Here is a 23102-nt window from a genome sequence, read left to right as displayed (position 1 = left end):
CTTGATATGGAGAGTATTCATGTGTGTTCTTGAATGTCTCATAATTTATTATTATTTAATATTTCTCTAGGGTTGTGAATATCGATAAACCCGGACCAAAATAAACCCGGAAAAAGCCTTTTCGGCTTCTTTCGGGTTTAATTAAAGCCTAATATTAAAAATGGGAATAAAGCTGAAGCCGGATAGCTGATTGGCCAAATCAGCCAAATAAGAATTCGGCTTTTTTCACCTTCAGCTTTCCCCAGGCTTTTCCCTAAGGGGATTTTTTAATGTGCTCTGGAGAAAACATTTTTGGAGGAAGAGTTCCCAAATTTTCAGGGTAGCTTCCAGGGACTCTCCTTGCATGAACCCCAGAGTTTGGTAAAGTTTGGGTTTGGGGGTCCAATTTTATGGGGTTAGGAAGGGGTAGCCTTTAAATTTACAATGCTTCTCTATGGAGGGGGGAAAACCCCTTTGGGATACCATAAAATGAGACCCCCTGATCCAGTCTTCACAAAACATCAGAGTTCATGCAAGGAGAGTATCTTGAAGCGACCCTGAAAATTTGGGAACTCCATCTCCAAAAATTCCCCCACAGGAGCTTCAAAATTTTTTCCATAGACTATAATGGCCAGAATTTTTGGGGGAAACTCAGAAATAAAGCTGAATGCCCATATTTACTGTTATGGATATTTGGCTTATTTCAGGTTTACAAAAAAAAAAAAAATCAGGCCCAATAAAACATGCTTTAAAACTACACTCTTCATAAAATACAGTAAAACAAGATGGCATTCATTGGTCACAAATAGTAGCCACTGGAAAACCTGGTTGGCACAGAAACCTCCATACACAAAGTTGGGGGGTGGGGAGGATGGGGAGGCCAGAAATGATGATGATTGAAAAATTTGTGGCTGCCCTAAATTATAAGCCTGGTGGAACAGTTCCATTTTGCAGGCCCTGAGAAACTCATTTAGGTCCCAGGGAGACTGTTCTACCAGGCCGGGGCCAGGGCCAAAAAAGCCCTGGCTCTCATTGAGGAAAGCTGCACACTCCTTGGGCCAGGGACCACCAGGAGGTTGTTATTCATTGAGCATAAAGCTTTCTGGGGGACATGCCAGGAGAGGTGGTCCCACAGGTACGAAGGTCCCAGGCCATGTAATGCTTTAAAGGTCAAAAACAACACTTTGTACCTGATCTGATACTCCAGCTGGAGCCAGTGCAGTTGTTTCAGCACTGGAGTTATATGCTCTCACAGTGAAGCCATGTAAGGAGCCTTGCTGGGCATTTTGCACCAACTGGAGCCTCCTGATCAGTCCCAAGAGCAGCCCTATGTAGAGCGAGTTACAGTAGTCTAGCAGTGACCATCACATGAATCACTGTGGCTAGATTGGGGCAGGAGAGGTAAGGATCCAGCTGCCTGGCCCGGCAGAGATGGAAAAAGGCTGCCTTGACCATGACTGTGACCTGGGCCTCCATCAATAGAGAGGCATCCAAGGTCACACAGATGTCCCTGATGGTGGATGAAGGTGTTAACTGTATGCCGTCAAGAAACGAGAGTTGGCACCTCACCCCCGAGTCACCCCCGGCCGAGCCACAGGTCCTCCATCTTTGATGGATTCAATTTCAGCTCTCTTTTTCTCAACCATCCAGCCACAGCATCCAAACACCTGGCCAGTGTGTGTGGGGTGGTGTCCGGATGGCCATCCATCAACAGTTAAAGCTGGGTGTCATCAGCGTACTGATGACAACTCAGCCCGAAACTCCTGACAAGCTGGGCGAGAGGGCACATATAGATGTTGAACAATATGGGGAAGAGGACTGCACCCTGTGGCACCCCACACACCAAAATGTGCTGCTGCAAAATCTCCTCCCCCAGCACCATTCTCTGTCCCTGACCCTGGAGAAAATTATCCAAAGACTATAGAAGTTCTACATCAAACCCTCTTATTGTATTGAGATTCAGGATGCAAAGAGAGATTTGGAGTGCTTACTCCACTCTACGAGTTAAGGATGATTTCCTAGAACATGACTTCTTTCGCTCAGTGTGAATTTGGATCTAGAGTGAAACAGATCTTATACTCATGCTCTGATATATTTAAATGCTCCAGTTTTTCAGTTAATCCAGATGGTGTGCTTAAGTGTTACAGTCACAACTGCTCTTTAGATCCAGGTAACAGGCAATGTTACCTCCTAATACTGTCATGGCAGATATAATGGCACTGAAATTTCAGCAGACCTCAAAACTGCAACATATACATTGGACTTTAGATATTCAGGCAGACACTAGTGTGGATTTAGAAGTGTTTTTTAGATCTAGTTTGCATTTAGGTTTTCTCTTTATGTGTCATTGGGATTGCAAAATATGCACTGTTAATTAAAGTAGGGCTGCTGGATAAAAGAAAAACCTGTAATTTTGTGGTGGTATATTTCATGTTCACACCTTCAATGCATTCCCTGTGCCTTTTTGTCCCAGCCATGAGTATATCAAGAATAGTTTCCATTGATGGAACATCAAGTGGTGGCTCCTTAAGTGTAAAGCAACTGCTGTTAATAAAGCTGCGCTTGGAAGACTATCATTCAAATTATTAATTATAAGTTGGATTGATCTTTTGTGTATTGGAAGGAATACTCACAGCTTCAAGGAACAAACCTGGTCAGCCAAATTAGCTATTATTCACTACTGAGACTGGAAAGAATGTATTGGTCCAAACCATGTCTTTTGATTGCCTCTACAGGAGATGCTAAGCTGCGTTTCAGTAACAGCCACACTTCAGTCACCTTGGGCAGCCTCCTTGATGACCAGCACTGGCATTCGGTTCTCATTGAGCGATTCAATAAACAAGTGAACTTTACAGTGGACAAGCATACACAGCATTTCCGGACTAAGGGAGACTCAGATGACTTGGACATTGATTATGAGGTGTGTCAGGCGTTTTGTCTAACAAATGTCATCATAGGATCTATAAAGAAATATTTTAAGGAGTTAGTCATCATAGTCTGTGCTAGCTTTATCATCTATAGCAGTCTTGTAATCCTAGTGAGTATCCATCTTGCAAGATTAATGATTTCCATATTTCCATAGATGCATACTTTAAAAAAAAAATGTAATCTCAAGTTTAGAAGACCCAGTATGGATTGCTGCAAATGGGACCATGTGACATACAGAAAGGATAGCACATGCATAATGCACAAAAACATTCCAGGTATCAATTAATGTCCCAGGTATCAAAAGCATACCATTACATCAATAGCAAGGCTGCTTTTAAATATGGGTGCCTCATCTATTGTAACAACAATTACTTAGAACCCCAAAAGAACTGTACTTGGAAGCCCCCGTTCTGTTTCTTGATAAGGACAGATGCTCTCAAACCCTGATCATGACAGATGACATTCTTGCCTTTCAGAAATGTAGAATGCAATATGTGAACTTTTGTATTCACCCACCAGTGATTTTTCTTTCCAATAGCCATCCCCCTTGATGGTCATAAAGTAGAAAGTATCAGTTTGAATTAAGTTACCTGGAGAGGTCCAGTGACCTACTGACTCCACTGTCAGCTGGTCATTGGACTGCTCATTGTTCCATTAACTTTGGCTCCTTTCTGTTACATTCCCAGCACTTGATAGGTTGGTTGTCTGAATCCCTGCTAAATTACCTGATTATCATGAGTCACTGTAAATTATGCAAGTAAGTATATGCATACAGGATGACTGGAATGCAGGCTCTTTTGTGTGCATCCATTCTCTACCCAGCACTGCAATTTACAGAAATATTGGCTGTTTTTTAAGACAAGAAGAAAATTCCCAAACTCCCAGATCATTGCTCAAGCTCTCTCACATACATGACTTGCTACATGGAGACTGCTATGATGGGAAAGACTTTAAAAGTGGCTGTGCGTTTAAGTGGTTTACCATTTGTTATACTAGGTACAATAAATGTAAACAGTGCTTCTGTTTTTACCGTGGTCTATTAATGGAAACATCTTTGAAGGCCTTCCCCCCCTAATTCAGAAAATAGAAGTGTTTCCTTTCTTGAACATTTATATAATATGTGGTGGCTGTGTCATCTCCTATGTTTTCTGCCTGGTTCTGTTCAGTACAGGTGGAATAAGGATCTTATTTGCTCTTCTGTAATTGAGCCATCCTGGCATCAAGTACTCATCAAAGGGCAAAAAACCTAGCTAAAAATGTTGATACCATCTGTTCCAGCAGAGGAAAGTTAACATTGGCTAAGAAGCCCCCACCCATGTAAAGAGGGGGAGAAATAGCCTGAAAATTGGAGCATCCTGTTCAAGTGGTTAACATTTCCATTCCAAGGCAAATATCCGTATTGGCATGGGATAATCTAATTCACACCTCTCCTGTGTTACATTTGATTGCTCATGTCTGCCAAGCCATTTGGAGGGATAAGATCACTTGTATTTTTAACACCATAAGTTGCTTGCTTTCCTTTTTCTGTTCCTGCCAGTTTATACTTCTGGTTACCCTCTTGCTGAGTTGTAACTATATAAGTTTCACAGTAGCTGGGCTAAAAAAGCAAAGTCAGGAACATGATGATATCCCTTATTTGGACACAGGTCCAAATGGCTTGTGTCACTTTTGGCTCCTCTTCTCTTTAAAGGATCATTTCCCAGTTCACTGTTAATTCAGGAGCAGATGGCTTACCAATGGCAGTTACAGGTACTTGGCTCACTATTCTGTTATTTTGTCTTCTCTCTCAATACATTGGAGCCAACTGTGAGGAAGGTACCTTTTCCCCCATGCTTCAGCATGCCTTGTGTGAGAGAGATGTTTATATCCTCTGGCAGTAATTAATAATTGCCCGGCACCAAACCAGATGCACTGTTTAGGAAAGTGTTCAGTACTCTCACTTAGCCAATGCTAGAGTGGCTGATCTTGTGTATGATTAGCTTTCGTTGTTCCAGTACCCTTCAGGAAGGGGAAAATGGCTTTCTTATTCCTCTTTCCCCTTTAAATTTCAAATGTGTGCTCATTCAGATGAGTGTTAGTGAAAGGGCTCTTCTCAATTTTTGTTTCCCTTAACATCAGTCTTGCTGTCCCTGTGTATCTTCAGAGTTGCTTCAGTATTGATTTGAACATGGTTGCCACTTATTTTGGTGTCTCTAATATAATAGCTACTATATCTATATGGTACAGGCATGTTGTGTTATAGCATAAACTAAAGATTTTTTGACAACAAGAGGGGCAACAGGAGGGGATACAGTTCAGTGATAAAAGCCTTGAACGTGGATGTTCTGTAGTGATGTGCACCTAAAAACCCACATTAAGTATAAGAGGATATTCTGATCCCTAATACTGTTTGGAGACCAAGGGCTGCTTGTCTTCTAAAGATGCCCCCTCCCCAAGTTGCTAGTAAATTGGACCAAGGTGTCCTACTCTGTGGGCCCCGAACAAGGCCCCCCAGCCATCCTACTTGTTTCAATTGTTTCTTATGGGGGAATAAAAAAAAGCCAATAATTAAATGCACAAGAGCAACCACTGGCCAAAAGCCTCCACATGCAAACAGAACCAATCAGCCCAACAGAACCAATGTCAAACCAGAGAATCCAAGCCAAACCAACCTTGTGTTTTTTAAAAAATACCTAAACCCTCACCTTCAGTTAATTGTTATTAAAACCTAACCAGAAATTTTCTTCAGAACCTCAGAACCAACAGGAATGTCTCAGAACTCCACACAACCACTTCTCCCAAAATACAAATCTTTAAAACACCTCTAGAGAAACAACTGTAAAACCTGAACCAGAAGAGGGAAGAAAGACAAACTTTTAAAAATAGTAACAACTAGGAAAATCTGCCCCCCAAGCACAAATCCTTTTAGGAAGAAGAAAAGTTGGTTTTTATATGCCGACTTTCTCTACCACTTAAGGGAGACTCAAACTGGTTTACAATCACCTTCCCCTCCCCACAACAGACACCCTATGAGGTAGGTGAGGCTGAGAGAGCTCTAACAGCTGTAACTTGCCCAAGGTCACCGAGCTGGCTTCATGTGAAGGAGTGGGGAAACAAATCCAGTTCATCAGATTAGCCTCCACCGCTCATGTGGAGGGGTGAGGGATCAAACCTGATTCTCCAGATCAGAGTTCACCACTCTAAACCACTGCACTTAACCACTATACCAGTGATGGCGAACCTTTTAGAGACCGAGTGCCCAAACTGCAACCCAAAACCCACTTATTTATCGCCAAGTGCCAATACGGCAATTTACCCTGAATACTGAGGTTTTAGTTTAGAAAAAAACAACTCATACATTCACATAATTTGTGTTAAAAGAAAAACACAATAACAGAGCTTTCAATGATACAAACAACTTTTTATTGAAAGGTAAAAGTGCATTTGGCATACATCTCTCCAGGACTCGTCCTCTGCTCAGCCACTGGACATTATTGTACATAAGTAAACAATTATACTGTGCCTGAACCTCCTCAAGAAGTGCTTGAAACTGTCGACAATTCAGAGCACGAGCCATGATGCAATTCACCATTTTTGTGACATCTTTGAGGACATCGTCAATTTTTTTTGAACAATTAATGTGATTTTTGCTGTTGTGTGCATGCTGATAATTTGTCTACCCTTGGCTCATACTTTGTAAGTTTGAGAGCAACTCAGGTCATCTGTTAGCCTGTTTCTGGTGTCAGATTTGATATAATTCAAAGCTGAAAACAGCTGCTCACAAGCATAAGATGATCCAAACAAAGTAAGGAAAGCAATCCCAAGTGCTTTCATTGACTTAAAATTATTTGGCAGAGAATTCCACACTTTAAGGATTTCATTTTCAGACCTAACTGTGCTGTCCTTTGTCATCCCTTCTATCTTCTCAAGTGTTTCACACAGGTCATATAATTTATTTTTCCAGATAGAGCTTTCTTGAAATTCTATTAGCTCCATTTCCAGATTTTCTCAATCTAACCAGTGTAGGCAGGAAAGGTCAAGTTCTTCAAATTTGGCTTCATCTGGAGAAGTAAGAAAACACAGGGTTGTCTCCATCTTATGCAACTAAAAATCTGTTACTGAAATTCACCTTTGCAGCTGCTACAATGCTAGAAAATTCCTTGTAGGTTTCCTGATGGCTTGTAGGATTGTCTGCAAATGTTGTAGAATTTTCTAAATGCTTTTTTAGACAGGCGGGGCCCCAGACAAACTGAAGATGGGCGGGGCCCCAACAAACAGCTGAGCTGCCCCACAGCTCAGCTGAGAGGGGGGGCATGGCAAGGTTGTCTCCATCTTACGGAACTGTAAAAATCTGTTACTAAAATTCACCTTTGCAGCTGCTACAATGCTAGAAAATTCCTTGTAGATTTCCTGATGGCTTGTAGGATTGTCTGCAAATGTTGTAGAATTTTCTAAATTCTTTTTTAGGCGGGCGGGGCCCCAGACAAACTGAAGATGGACGGGGCTCCGCAGCTCAGCTGAGAGGGGGCATGGCAAGGTGCTCGGCCACAGCCTCCCGGTCCAAACTGAAGACGGGCAGGGCCCCAGACAAACTGAAGACGGACGGGGCTCCGCAGCTCAGCTGAGAGGGGGCATGGCAAGGTGCTCGGCCACAACCTCCCGGTCCAAACTGAAGACGGGCAGGGCCCCAGACAAACTGAAGATGGGCGGGGGGCCCGCAGCTCAGCTGAGAGGGGGGCATGGCAAGGTGCTCGGCCACAGCCTCCCGGTCCAAACTGAAGAGGGCGGGCCCCCCGACAAACAGCTGAGCTGCTGCTGCAGCTCAGCTGAGAAAGAGGGAGGTGCCAGCGCAGGCTTGGGGAGCATGGGCTTGGGGAGAAGAAGCACCGCCCTCAGTGCCCTCACCATGGCAACACGGCACAGCCCTAGGCAGACGCGACGGGGCCGCACGTGCCCACAGAGAGGGCTCAGTGTGCCGGCTGCGACGCGCGTGCCATAGGTTCGCCAACACGGTACTATACCATGCTGGCTAAGTAGGAATATTTGAGTTGTCTCTACTGGGTTTCCTGCAAATAATGGAACTTTTTAATCATTTTATCCTGCTCTGAAGGAGTGAGAGAACTAAAGAAGGAAAAAAGATTGGTTTCAGTGGCATCCAATGCCACTTCACCTGAGCCCTCAAGGGCCTCCAACTTGGGGTCAGAGGCACCAGGATTGGCTAAATGCGCTCTGTCCAGGAACCTTGTAATATGTCCCTAGGTTAACAGATTTTCTCCTAGCCTTTCTAACTTCAGACATTGGTTTATTATTTAAACTTGCTCACTTGGTGGAATTCTCATATGGAATCAAGGGTCTGACAATAGAATCCTGGAAAAACCTTATTACCACTATGTCAAACATCCTAAGTGTTTCCCCTTCTGCCAGAAGCAGAGATGGTATTCTAGATCAGGGGTCGGCAAACTCATTAGTCAAAAGAGCCAAATATCAGCAGTACAACGATTGAGATTTCTTTTGAGAGCCAAATTTCTTAAACTTAAACTATATAGGTAGGTACACTGTTTATTAACTTAATAAACCTTAATTAAAGTTTTAAGTCTTAATTAAACTATAGGTACACTGAATAGAAGCCCCGTGGCGCAGCGTGTTAAACTGCAGTACTGTCAAAAGCTCTGCTCATGACCTGAGTTCGATCCCAACAGAAGTTGGTTTCAGGTAGCCGGCTCAAGGCTGACTCAGCCTTCCATCCTTCCGAGGTCGGTCAAATGAGGACCCAGCTTGCTGGGGTAAAGGGAAGATGACTGGGGAAGGCACTGGCAAACCACCCCGCAAACAAAGTCTGCCTAGAAAACGTCGGGATGTGACATCACCCCATGGGTCAGGAATGACCCGGTGCTTGCACAGGGGATCTTTACCTTTTTACACTGAATAAAACTTGATATCATACTTAATAGTGATCTTATTTATTGATAAAAATTTAATTGTAAGTCCCTGCCATTTCCCCCTCCCCGTCCGGAGTCCTCGTCTGGAGGCCTGGTCTACCGCCATAAAAGCCTATTGGTAGACCTGGCCTCCGGCGGAGTCCCATTGGGAGGCCAGGTCTACCCATTGGCTTTCTAGGCAGTAGACCTGGCCTCCAGAGGCCCATAGAAGCCAATTGGTAGACCTGGCCTCTGAAGGGGGACTTTTTTCCCCTCCTCGGAGTCCAGGTCTACCGCCAAGAAAGCCAGTGGGTAGACATGGCCTCCCAATGGGACTCAGCCGGAGGCCAGGTCTACCAAAGGAAGCCCGCCCCACCCAACAGCTGATAGGTGGGGGGGCCAGGAACCACCGAGCTGCCCGCCCAGCAATCGCGTGGCTAGAGGGGAGGGGAGGCTTTAGCCTCCAAACCATTGAGGGCAAGGGAAAGGGAGACCCACTCTCTCTCTCTCTCTCAGGCGCGCCGGCTCCGCAGCCCGTCTGCCGGCGCGAGCGGGCACAAGAGCAGGGGCTCCGAACCAAGTTCGGAGAGCCGCACTCAACGGGCCAAAGAGCCGCATGCGGCTCTGGAGCCGCAGTTTTGAGACCCCTGTTCTAGATGAATGGAAAGAGAGCAGAATCCTGTCAGAATGAAGGGCACCTGGCACTCACTCAACCCACTTTAGGTCAATGTAGGATATATTCAGAAGGAATTGAAGATGTTGCCTAGCTCTCTGTTTAGGGTCCAGTTTATAATTTTACCCAGGTAAGGGTAAACATTCAGAATAAAAGAATGTTGGTCCAACATCAGCCTTCTCTTCCCAGAAGGTGGTGTAATTGAGCATCCCTTTTTATTGGAACAGTCATGACCGAAAGGACATCGCTCACCACATTTATTACTATAAGAGGCAGAGTCTTGAGGCTGTAAACATTTTTTTTAGAAAATTCACACAGAGAAAGTTGCTTCTGACAGATCTGAGTTATATTTTCCAGTCTTTCATAAATTTTATTGAGATACTGGGCTATAAGCAGAGTTTGCTGAGCAAGCAATGCAAGAATATCAGTTTGACCTGTGCATGCATAATAAGGCTTATCAAATTCTCCCATAACCAATGAAGGAGTGTGGCTAGTTTCCACTGGGGATAGGAGAGGATCGTCATCTTCAAGGCATGCATATCAGTTTGAATGGGGAGTCAAAGGAAGTGGGCCTCCAAAAAATCTACAATTCTACTTTGTTTTGTGGATGGAGCTAGGACATCCTTAAATGGCCTTCACCTATTGATCCCCATGTCGTAAAGCTAAAAGTACCAATGCACAAAATAATACTGTGAATCCTGATAATTATTCCAAAGGCCCAAAGGAGTACTTTAATATAAGGTCCTTGGCCAATACTATATAAATAGTATATATAAGAGATAAAATAAACCGTCAAAGTGAAGGATTTTCCACTTCAAATAAATTAAAAGACCAGTTAGACTCTTCCCACTCTCAAAGAGAAAAAATAAATGTATAATAAAAAAGACAAGAAAAAGTGGTTGCTGACAGTGTTCTTCAGTCAAACCTGTGCTTAATTGGTAGGGGAGGGGGGAGAAGAGCATGAAAGAGCCAACGCTGCTACAACCACAGCCTGCAGATGCCAAACACAGCCCAGCAAGACCAAAGAAACATGGACCAACAATAACAACAGAAAAGGTAAAATAGAAAAAATTAACAAAGTTTGACTAAAAGAACTAAAAGAGTTAAAATAAGATGCAATTGAGCCTCTAGCAAGAGACACAAGATTCAAACAATAAAAGTATTTTTGTCTCTCCTCCCCAGCTCCTAGAATGGAGGAAGGAGGGAGTTGGAGCAAAGATAAATATAAATATTAGAATTACAGCTAAAATAAACTGGGACAGATTGAGGCAGATGAAACAGGAGCAATGCCCAGAAACGAGCCCCTCTCAGCCTACTCCCTAGTTCCCATAACAAAGAAAAGGAAGAAAAGAAAACAGAATAAAAAGGGGGGAAACCAAATAAAATAAGGCTTAATTAGACATACAAGGGATAAGCGAGGACAAACAGAAAAAGTACAAAATCAAGTAAAATAAATAAAATTGGAAGCACATATAAAATGGAGCACAGCCTCATGACATCCACTTGCTGGAAAACAAAGATAAGACTTTGAATAAACTTTTAAAGGGCAGTGGGATATAAAGAGAAATAAATAATACATGCCTTAAATACAAGCCCAAACAAGGAAAAATAAAAACTCCAGATACGGAGCACAGCCTTGAGCGTCCTGCAGTATCACGCCCAAAACGGGAAGTCACTGGGTTGTATCAATCTCCAGACTGCAGAGGTCAGGGCCCAGGAAGAAATGGATTCTCTTGTATTTCTATTTCTCCTATGGGGGAAAAAAACATTTCTGCTGAGCTTCCTCCCCCATGCAGCCACTGCCCCAAAATTTTATTTTAAAATTCCCAAGCTGGAGTTGGCACCACTAGCTTTTTATGCCAAAACAGTTTTTAATTTTGATTTTCCAGCACATAAAAGATTAGTATTAAAAGAGAGATTTTGTTTATACATTGCTAGATGCATGTTCTTGTTATCATCCCAGAAATCTTGGAGTCATGTAAATTCACACACATGGGCTGTAGCATGTGGCGTCCCTCTGGCACTAGCTGGCTTGCTTGGGGCCTTTTGCTGGTTCAGCCACCTGCTCTGCATAAGTCGTTGCTTCAGTCAGCATGCGGGGATTTCTGTTCTGCATGAGGGCCTTCAACTCCTCAGGGAGAGCCCAATAGAACTGCTCTAGCAGGATTAACTGTTTCAAGTCCTTAAAAGTCCTTACCCTGGCCGCTGCAAGCCAATCCTCAAAGTCTTGAGACATCTTAGAAGCCACTACATGCAAGCTCCCGATCCCACTCTTCTCCCCTATTCTAAACGCTCTGCGGTACGCTTCGGATGAGAGTGCAAACTGCTCATGGGCTAGTTGTTTAAAGTGTTCATAGTCATTGACTTTACTTAAAGGCAAATTCCCCATCAAGTCCAAAAGACTGTCACTTACTCTAGAGCACAGCATCTGCATCCAGTGTCATTGAGGCAACCTCATATCTGCACAAAAAGGGCAAAATAGGCCACCAAATCGATTCCTTCAGTGTAAGGTGGGAACACATTTTGATCCAGCTTCCAAAACAGGGTGACCTCTTCCTTCAGAACAGGCTGATAAGGCAACTCCTCATCTCACCCCCTTTTTCCAGAATAGCTGTCGTACCTTCTCCTGGATCTCTCCCACTCCTCACTGTCTCGATAGCTCTGTGGTGTGAATTCTTCCAGGGGAGGTTTAATTCTTCCCCTGAATTCCTCACCCTCTCTCTCTCTCTGGGTTCCTCCAGACTCCACAGGTCATCTCGACAGGTGGGCATAATGGGGTTCATGCAGCTCTTCCAGCCAGAAGTCTCACTCCTCTTGCTGCTGCGGTGCGCTAGGGTAGGCGCTCCCAATCTTCCCCCACAGCACTCATCCAAGCTCTCTCTCCCACTTCTGATACAGCGGTGGCGAGGTCTCTGGTCCCCCCCAACGGATTGTTAGGAACTGTCACAAAAGGATTTCTGGGGCTGAACTTCCTACCCCAATCCTGCTCCCCTCTCAGCTGCTCTTGAGCTTCTGCTCCGCACTCCATAGTCAGGTCTCTGGGTCTTGGCAGCTCCCACAGGTCTCGTTCAGCACTCGGCAGAGAAAGGCGAGTTTTAGAATGCACAGCCAGCGTCTACTCTGAGTAAACAGTGTCACTCCAATGCACACAAGTTTCTTGTCTCGGCCAGTCCGGTACACCAGTCATGTCCATGGTCACAAAGCTGCCATTGTTTTGCATTTTCAGGATATAACTCACTCCTAATCAAAATAACAAACGTTCTTCTGCTCACGCTGGAGCTTTAGCACAACAAGCAACTTACCTTTGTAGCTTCAGTCCAAATTATCCCACCGCTGCCACCATGTCATGAAGCCACCAAAGAGCCACAGCCCCTGGAGCTTGCTTGTACTTGACAGAATATGCAAGTCTGTTCATATTAGCTATGACAGGTGGATTTAGATTCAGGGGATCTAAGTGTCAAGCTAAGCTGATGTAATAACCTGGAAAGCCCCTAGAAGGCCTGAGACTGAGTTATGAGTTGCACCTGGAGGGTGACTCAGCCTGTAACACTAATAATTGCTGCCTGGAGATGGCATCTGTATATAAGTATTTGACTCCATGCGTCTTATGTCGGGAGATAGTGGTGGAAGAGTGTGTGTATAGCACTGTGAATAAACAACTGCATTTTCTACAAGCTATACCGGTACTGGTGGTTATTCCTGAGCGTTGGCACAATTCGCCAGCTCCCGCAACAGGGCTCTAGGCCCAGTTTGCTACACCTCACGGGACTAGTGAGAGTAGCACAGCAGCATCCAGGATTCCAGAAGCCATAGAAGCTGTAGAAGCAGTGGGAGATTGAGTGGTGAGATGGCTCAATCTCAAATTCCCTTGGAGAAGCTGACCCAGGACAACTATGCTACATGGTCGGTGAGATTGGAACATTATCTCAAGAGGGAGGCTCAGTGGGGAGCCGTAGAGCATGTGCCTGTAACTGCAGTGGAGCGGGAATGGGACAGTAAGGCTAATATAATTATGTCAGTAGACAACAGTCAATTAGTCTACGTGTCAGGAAAGGCAAATGCCCGGGAAGCATGGGAGGCTTTGAAGCAGGTGCATCTTCAGACTTCAGCCGGCACTATCCTCTCATTAACGAGGAGGCTGTACCAAAGCCATACCTCTGTAGTACTGGCAGAGGCTGGAGAAGCAAGCAGCCTCTGGCTAATTGACAGTGGAGCTTCCAAGGTTTTTGTTAACTCTGCTGCAATGTTAAACACAAAGAAATGTTCTGCCAAGAGTCATGTAAGTTTGGGAGATGGGAAGCGTTTGGAGGTGGCATGTGAGGGGGAGGTATTTTTTCCTGCGATAATTCACACGTTCAAGTCTGTGCTGTTTGTCCCAGGGCTCGAGAATAATCTATTAAGTGTTTCAGCCCTCACCCAGGCTGGATATAAGGTGGTGTTTCAGGACAAAGCCTGCCTGATTAAGAAAAATGAGGCTGTGTTGTTAAAGGGGCACATTAACAAAGATGTTTATGTTGTGCATAGTCGCTCAAAAGAGTCTAATGCGGTGGAAGCATTAAACCCTAAACCACATGATGGCTGCCAGCATCTCCTCCACAGGAGGCTTGGCCATTTGTTATATTCTACTCTTAGGAAAACCCTAGAGGCATTAGGGGGTGAACTGAAAATAAATAAGTGCAACTCTTTCTTGGACTGCACAGTTTGCAAATCAGTGAAGAGTAGGAGGGGTCCAGCAGCAGGGTTAGTAGCCAACCCCTAGAGCTCGTGCACATGGACCTGAGTGGCCCCTATCTGGACAGTGTGTCCAAGAATAAATATGCATTATGTGTGGTTGATGACAGGACCCGTTTTGGATGGATTTATCTCTTGAAAAATATTGGCTTGCCAGGGTTGAGAGGCAATTAAACCTCAAAGTAAAAAGATACAGTGTGATAGGGGTGGAGAATTCTTATCACATGCCCTGACTCAGTGGCTGGAAAGTAAAGGCATTGAGCAGAGACTTGCTAATCCCGGGGTGCCACAGGAGAATGGGGTCGCAGAGTGCAGAAATCAATACTTGCAATCAATGATGCAAGCTCTGCTGGAAGACTCTCAGCTCAAACCTAGATTTTGGGTAGAGGCGATCAAGACTGCAAATTACTTGATCAACCGCTTGTGGACCTCAAGCATAAATGACATCCCCTATAAAGTGTTATATGGGAAGAACCCATCTTTAAAGCATTTGAGGTTTTTTGGGTCTAAAGCATGGGTCAATGGGAGATGGGAGATGGAAGTTCTGAAGGAGCATAAGGTGTTCACTCCCACATCACTTCCAAGCGGGCAATCAGTAATAGGTTGCAGATGGATTTTCAAGGTTAAAAGGCTTGCAAATGGTGCTGTGCAATGAAAGGCCAGGCTTGTTTGCAAGGGATATAGCCAAAGAAAATACCTAAACTATGATGAATGCTTCAGTCCGATGATTCGGGCTGAATCTGTTACATCTGTGCTGGCAGTAGCAGGGTTAAAGAATCTAGAGGTATGGCATTATGATATCAAGAATGCATACCTCAACGCTCCATTAAAGGAAACAATTTTCATGGAGCAAATTCCCAGTTACAAGCTAAAAGTCGGAGGCATGGTGTTAAAGTTAAACAAGGCTCTTTATGGTCTCCATCAATCTGCCAGGGAATGGTATAATTGCTTTGACAAAGCCATAAAGCAATTAGGTTTCACCCAGAGTGTGGCTGACTCCTGTCTGTATTCGAGAAGCACGGGGCAAAGCTTGTCATACCTGATTGTTTTTGTAGATGATATTTGTATGGTCACCAGTACAAAACAGGAACAATTGCAATTTCAGAAGGAGTTGAGCACAAAATTCAAGTTGAAATGTTTGGGACCAATCCAAAGTTATTTGGGGGTGGAAGTGACCAGAGACAAGGAGGGATTTTATTCTTTGTCTCAACCAAAGAAAAATACAGCAATTGCTGGAGAAGTTTAACTTAGCAAATGCAAGTGCTGTGGATACCCCAATGGTCACAGGGTATGTGAAAGTTGAGGCAGAAGGGCAAGAGGAGTGTGACAGAGAGCTATACCAGTCTCTTGTCAGTAGCCTTCTGTACCTTGCTTGCTGGACAAGACCAGATATCTATCAAGCTGTACACTGTCTCACTAAACGAAATATGTCTCCAAAGCAAAGAGACTGGAAGGCTCCTAAGCGGGTTCTTAGGTATTTAAAGGGCACCCTGGATAAGCAGTTAAACCTGAGGGCAGAGGGAGGAGGTCTGACAGCGTATGCGGACGCATCCTGGGCAGATGAGAAAGATTCCAGATCAACAAGTGGGTACATCTTGTTTCTGGGGAAGGCACCAATTCACTGGAAGTCCCTTAAGCAAACATTTGTGGCTACTAGCTCATGTGAAGCAGAGTATAGCGCCATTAGCAGGTGTGTGGGACAAATAGAATTGTTTGTGTTCTTAATGAAGGAATTGGATGTAAATGTATCTCTGCCGGTACAAGTGTTTTCAGATAACGAAGCAGTGCAAACTCTTGCTAACGAGCAGTCATTCTGTGGCAAGAGCAAGCATGTCAAGATAAGGTATCAAAATGTGTCAGCTGCAATAAACAATAATCTGATAACAGTAAAGAGATGTGCAGGTGTAAACAATATTGCAGATCTGTTCACCAAGGTGGTGGATTGCAACAGATTCTTGCAACTGTCAAAGCAAATATGACAAACTTGAGGAGTGACAGAATATGCAAGTCTGTTCATATTAGCTATGACAGGTGGATTTAGATTCAGGGGATCTAAGTGTCAAGCTAAGCTGATGTAATAACCTGGAAAGCCCCTAGAAGGCCTGAGACTGAGTTATGAGTTGCACCTGTAGGGTGACTCAGCCTGAAGGTAATGAGTTGCACCTGGAGGGTGACTCAGCCTGTAACACTAATTGCTGCCTGGAGATGGCATCTGTATATAAGTATTTGACTCCATGAGTCTTATGTCGGGAGATAGTGGTGGAAGAGTGTGTGTATAGCACTGTGAATAAACAACTGCATTTTCTACAAGCTCTACTGGTACTGGTGGTTATTCCTGGGCGTTGGCACAATCCGCCAGCTCCCACAACAGTACTACAGGAGGGCAGGAGTCTGAGTTAACAAAACCCCAAGTAGGGAATCCACCCAGCTTCTTGGTAGTCTGCCACGACTCTTGTACAGGGCTCACCCAGGCTGAGGCCAAGAGCACCCCAGTTTCCCCTTCACAGTTACAAAACCAAAACACTGCCCCTGCAGGGTAGCACACCTGCAGCGTGGGGTTATATTTACAGAAGTCAAATGTGGTGAGCATGCCGCCTTAACCAGGCCAACTAGATTTAGCTTGAAGCCAGCAAAGTTGCTCACCGGCCTTGAAGGCCGGAAGGAGGATAGCTTGGGATTGCTCCCAACTGGGTGTTATCAGAGAGGTGAAGTGTTCCAAGGGACCTCAAACACTCCTTGCATATCAAAAACTTCTGAAATGGAAATCAGGTGGGCCAGGGCCCAAGCCTGAACCAAGGATTGATCATACAAGGAATTGTCGGTGATTTCAATTCCTTGACACTTCCGCCCCCCCCCCCCAAAAATCCAGCCAGGTTGCTGAATGCTAATACTAGAGAACGCCCCCCCCCATGCAAAGCCCTCTCAGACTCATCTCCCATTTGATTCAAAGACCAATCTGATGGATAAGAACCAAGACTCTTGCAAAAAGGTTATAAGAGAAACTAACAATTTGATTTATGGAAATATAAAATTGGAACCGGAACCCTGCCTAATAGGCCTTTTACCAAAAGGAATGGAGAAGGCAGATAAGACAATTTGCTATTATAGCTTTGTGGCTGCAAGAATATTAACAGCTAAAACCTGGAAGGGAGAAACTAGGCTTCTTTTAAAGGACTGGAGAGATAAACTGTTAAACTTTGTACAAATGGCCAAATTAACTAATAGTCTACATGGGAATGATGTAGAAGAGTTTAAAAGAGATTGGCATAAGGCCTTTGCACATTGGGCTAACACGGCAAAGATTGATTTTATGAAGCTTGTGAAAGAGTTGTAAATAAAATACTGTAGTAAAGGGAAATAAAATAAATAATGGATTATATAAAGCTAAGGGGTACTTCTCGGGAAGTCACAATGGGGGTGGGTGGGCACTTAACACAAGGGAGGGAAGGGGACTTTTACTTTCAATTTTATTGTTAAAATTTTTCTTGTCAATAAAAATTCTACAGAAAAAAAAAGAACCAAGACTCAGTCACAAAATCCAATCTAATATGATTTTTGTAGTTATATCTAGTTGGTAGCAATACCCCGTGCAGATAAATATAGCAAAGCCCCACTGATTTAAGTGACACTCAAGCGTGCTTAATTTTACACTGCCCATAATAGTGGCCTTGGTTCAGTTTATTTCACAACATCTCTTGCACAAGAGTTCCAAGCCTAGTGTAAACCAGTTTAATACCATAATTGTAGAAGGCTTATTTATATTTAAAGTCCCCCTTGATCTACTTGAAGCAAAACTAGTAAAATGTGGGCTGGACACTGCTACTGTCAGGTGGATTGGTAATTGGTTGACCAACAGAGCCCAAAGGGTGCTCATTAACGGTACAACTTCATCCTGGATAGGAGTGACCAGTGGGGTACCACAGGGGTCTGTCCTGGGTCTGGTATTTAAAAAATTGTAAATGACTTGGATGATGGAATAGAGGACATGATAATTAAATATGCAGATGACACCAAGTTGGGAGGGATAGTTAATGCCCCAGAGGACAGGGTCAGAGTTCAGAATGACCTTGATAGACTGGAGAGCTGGGCCATAAACAATAAAATGGATTTCAGTAGGGAAAAGGTATTTCACCTAGGCAGAAACAACATAAGGCACAGGTACAGGATGGGAGATAGTTGGCTTGACAACAGAACATGTGAAAGAGATCTGGGAGTCTTAGTGGACCACAAACTGAATATGCATCAACAGTGTGATATGGTAGCTAAGAAGGCCAATGCAATTCTGGGCAGCATCAAAAGAAGTATTGTGTCTAGATCAAGGGAAGTAATGCTGCCACTGTATTCTGCATTGGCCAGACCTCACTTGGAATACTGTGTCCAGTTTTGGGCTCTACAATTTAAGAAGGATGTTGACAAGTTGGAGAGGGTCCAGAAAAGAGCGACCAGAATGGTCAGGGGTCTGGAATCTATGCCCTATGAGGAGAGACTTAAGGAGCTGGGTTTGTTTAGTGTGGAGAAGAGAAGGTTAACGGGTGACATGATAGCCATGTTTAAATATTTGAAGGGATGCCATGTTAATGAGGGAACTAGCTTGTTTTTGGTTGCTTCAGAGACTAGGACACGGAGTAATGGATTTAAAGAGAAAAGTGATTCCACCTAAACATTAGGAAGAATTTTCTGACTGTGAGAGAGGTTCGACAATTGAATGCCATGCCTCGGGGTGGGGGAGTGGAGTCCCTGTCTTTGGAGGTCTTTAAGCAGAGGCCAGATGGCCATCTGTCGGGAGCCCTTTGATTGTGGGATCCTGCAATGCAGGGGGTTGGACTGGATGGCCCTTGGGGTCTCTTCCAACCTTGTGTGATTTTATGATTTTTTGTGATTTGTGATTTAATGATCCCATCCACCAGTTCAGAAATTATTCAATTATTTGTTAGTTTTACTGTCTCCATTGCTTCACCCCAGCACTACTGTAGTGTAATGAAAGTTTATCTTGGTACACTTAGGGGATCAAAAAGACCTAGCCAAGGGAAATAAAACAATTAGTTTGGTAATTAAAATTATTACTGATCACCAAGGAAACTGTTTTTCTATAGTGCAACACTATAATTGATATTGGTTGCCTCCTTTAAAAAAGCAGAATCGAATCCCAGAGCTAGAAACTTCAAAGAACTAAAAGAGAAAGAGCAGAGGCAAGTGACGGTCTGAAGCAAGAAATGATGAGTGCGATCCAGGGTAAAATTTCTGCTTGCATTATCAAATTTACCATATTTCCACTTGCACAAGATCTTGTGCAACCAATTTCTGGGCACTTTCTAAAGAGGAAAGTGCTAGGTGTCGCACAAGATTTTGTGCAAGCATGTGAGCTAAATCCGTTTCTGTCAAGCGTCATTGGGTTCAAACCATTGAGATCCCAAACAAGAACTGGCCTTTAAACACAATTTGTCCTGTCAATAACAAGATTAATTTGGGTATGTTAACATTCCATAAGAATGTACATTTGTAGTATTCAAGTGCACTGAGGCTCAAAACAGGGCTTGGTGACTTTGCCATGAGGCTAAGTGAAGAAGATGCCTCTTCCAAGTGCCATTAGGCAGCGGATTTTGGTCTCACTGAGGTAGGAAACCTCTGATTGCAGGTAGAGCTTCACATGGTTGAAAGTTCCTCTATACAAAACATTTTGCCAAATAGAACAGTCCTCACCTCACTTTCTCATTGACACACAACTTTACTCTGTGCAGGGATTTTTTTCCAGGGGGGTCTTTACCCACCTGTCCACATTCAAATAGATTATTTCCTTGTTAACTCATCTAGTTATCGGATACTCTGCACATGCCTAGATAGTGCTCAGCAAAGCTATTTCTGGGTCAATGCAAGGATTATGCAATGATTTTTGGTGCCTCAGATTATGGTGGAGAAATAGAAAAAGGGATAACGCACAGGTTGAACACAGGCACAACTTGACATTGAATTTCACTTTAAATTTCTCTGCTCTGGCTAGAGCTGAGCATACTAGTAATACAAGAACAAGTAGCTTTTGTGACCATTACCTAAGTGTATCCAGAGGGCAGTAGCAAAACCGCATAGCTCTTAAACAGTCAAAAGGAAGGATAAAGGTTTATTCAGATATAGTGGTTGGGGAAAGTTCAAGTCCAGACACCAGCTGACCTGTAAGACTTGTTTTATTTTATAAAACTGTTTTAAAAACTCTTTCAACAGGGATGCAGTAGGAGAAGTGTCTTCAAGATGATAGTGGGCATCTTTGAGTCAGCACAGTGATGATCAACTGAAGTCCTTTCTAAACTTGAATGTGCTTTTAGTACAATTCTCAAAAACAAACAAACCAGCATAGTAAGGCAATGCCATACCTTCCTTTCTCCAGTGAATTTACACCTGCAATTTACACATTTCATGATGACATCAGCAGTCACCAGAATTCAAGGAACCTCAATTTCTTCCTGTGTCTTCTCTAATAATATAGTTTCTGAAGATTTAAAATATTATTCTGTTTGTTCTTTTCCCAAAGCTCAGTTTTGGAGGAATTCCAGTCCCAGGAAAACCAGGAACTTTTCTGAAGAAGAATTTCCACGGCTGCATTGAGAACCTTTATTACAATGGGGTCAACATCGTTGACCTAGCCAAAAGACGGAAGCCCCAGATCTATGTAGTGGTAAGGACCCAATGCTCATTTAATGTGCTGACTCATTTCTTTCTTACAATTGTGTCTGTTGACAGATACCTCTCACCCTACAAAGCAAAAGACTCTTACATTAGAAAATCATCAGGTACATTAAAAATCTGTAAAAATTTGGTGTGAGGAAACAGAAAATGACAAAAACTAAACACAAGGGAAGACCAAAAGCAAAATGTGTATTTTCAAGTTGAAACAATGGGGCTGTGAAATTCAGTAGCATGCCTGTCTGACTGTGAGAGCAATTGTTTCTTAAACATCCAGTTTCTCTTTTCAGCTCTTTCCTTTTCATACAGCATACTTGCCTAAATTAATGGGAATTGTCCCTGACGTTTACCTTTTGCATTGAATCTACCAGCAGGCCAGATGGCATAAGAATAGTCAGCTTGGGCTCACCTGTCTGCCAAACTGAACCACTTGTTTTTTGAACACCCACATGACACTGGGATCTGACTGGGTTCCAGTCTATCTCCATCCCCAGAACACTCTTTCCCAAACCTGCTTTTCCCCAGTCTTTTTGGGAAGAATGCAGTCCAAGTATGTTATGAGACAGTGTGGTTGAGGAGGTGTGTGTTTCCCATAGTCCTTACAACACTTCCATTTTTCTTTCCTCGGTTCCTCACTGTTCTTCCTGCCATTTTACCAGAGGGCTGTTTTCAGGCTTTTTAGCAATAATTTCTAGATTTCGGTATCATTATAACATTAGAACGATCTATTACCACAGTCTGCTAACTCCTCTAAATTCCCAACTTTTATTAAAATATAGAAGTGTTTAGCTCTTTCCACTGCAGAGACATAACGGGTGCATCTTTCCCCGTATACCTCCACAATGAAAAGATCTACAGACTTTAGAAAAGAATGCTTGGAATTCAGAGGAACCAATAGGCTTATAATTTTATAACACTATAGTGATCTAGCAATTAATGATTTTTAAATTCCTGAAAATAGCTCTTCAATGGCACATGGGTAGAAGCAGCAATGGGAAGCTAAGGCCAAAATGTAGGTAAAATTGTGGTGCAGATGCTCCTTTTCTGCACTTCAAACATCAACAAGAGCTGTCTGTGTGCAGCCTTGGAATATTGTTGGTCATAGATGAAGCTTATGCACTTGTACGGTAATACTATTCCAAATCTTGGAGACCATTATCATAAAGCCTTAGCATTATGAAAAAGCCGTAGCTGCCTTCTAAGATCTGGGCACCTATGGAAATTGTCCCCATTCTGCACTCATGATACATGTCAGTGTGTGTTGGAGAAATACATCAATAAGTGACAGTGACCAAATCAGTGTTATGGGAATTCAGAAGCAAGATGAAAGCATTGACAAAATGTAATATAAATGTTAGGCCCCTCTTTAGGTGGTTGTATTTATGTAAATAAGTATAGAAAAGCTTCTCTCTCTCCCCACCCCCATGCCATCCCTCTCTCCCAAGAAGCATCTTGCAAGTAAACTATTGAAATGACATGCACAAGGAAAATGCTGGAAGTCAAGGCCTTAGGTTTTATACTGTGTCAGCGGCTACTATGAATTTTGTTGGCTTTGGTACTTGTACAGTTGTAATGATTATTACTACGGTAACTTCTTTTGCTCTTCTGGACCTGAAGAAAAGGGGTGTCCTTCACTTTCTTCTTCCTCAGCCTACAGTGCAAACGAAACTGTTCAGGGCTTACTGTCTTTGAGAGAACAGCCACTACATTGTTGTGTTAGTTTTACGGGGAGGAAAGGTCTGTTTTCCGCATATGGAATTGTGTTTCAGTCAGAGACCTCACCCCACTTAGAATGGAAGGCTATTTTCTGACATTTCTGTAGTCACTTCACTTGAGCCAGGGTATTGCTTTGTGGAGGTATCCCTTTGTGAAGGAGAAAAGCCTAATGGAAAAGGAAGTAAGATGACTCACAACAAAATGCACCCAGTATAACTGGATCTGCTGCTTCAAACACATCACTGCCTACCCAATTCTCTTTGATTTTGTCATTTTCAAAAGAAATTTTGTATTGTCACCCCAAAGGTTTTTTCACCCCTACTTCTCATCTCCTCTGCCTTTTTCGTATTGTTGATAACCCCAGCAAAGCAAGGAATGCCTCTCTAAATGATGACTGAACACTCAGGGAGTCAGTACTTTAAACATATAGCCCCATATCTATAGCCTCAATAGGAATGCATTCATAACACTGTGACCTCCAGAAAGCCATTCACACTGTGTTT

The 23102-nt window shown here is 43.4% G+C and overlaps 1 protein-coding gene across 1 annotated transcript in view; it reads left to right on the top strand.

Annotated features, from left to right (window-relative positions):
- The window catches only part of CNTNAP5 (contactin associated protein family member 5), a 603640-nt gene that overhangs the window by 294544 nt on the left and 285994 nt on the right, over nt 1-23102 (top strand). Inside the window, exons 6-7 of the mRNA XM_056861386.1 lie at nt 2715-2899; nt 20732-20875. Coding sequence (XP_056717364.1) covers nt 2715-2899; nt 20732-20875 — 329 coding nt within the window. The remainder of the gene's footprint in view (nt 1-2714; nt 2900-20731; nt 20876-23102) is intronic.

Source organism: Euleptes europaea, chromosome 15, assembly GCF_029931775.1.
Source record: "Euleptes europaea isolate rEulEur1 chromosome 15, rEulEur1.hap1, whole genome shotgun sequence".
In the NCBI taxonomy this organism is placed as follows: Eukaryota; Metazoa; Chordata; class Lepidosauria; order Squamata; family Sphaerodactylidae; genus Euleptes; species Euleptes europaea.
Note: the sequence above shows the minus strand (reverse complement) of the source record. Positions and strands in the feature narration are given on the sequence as shown.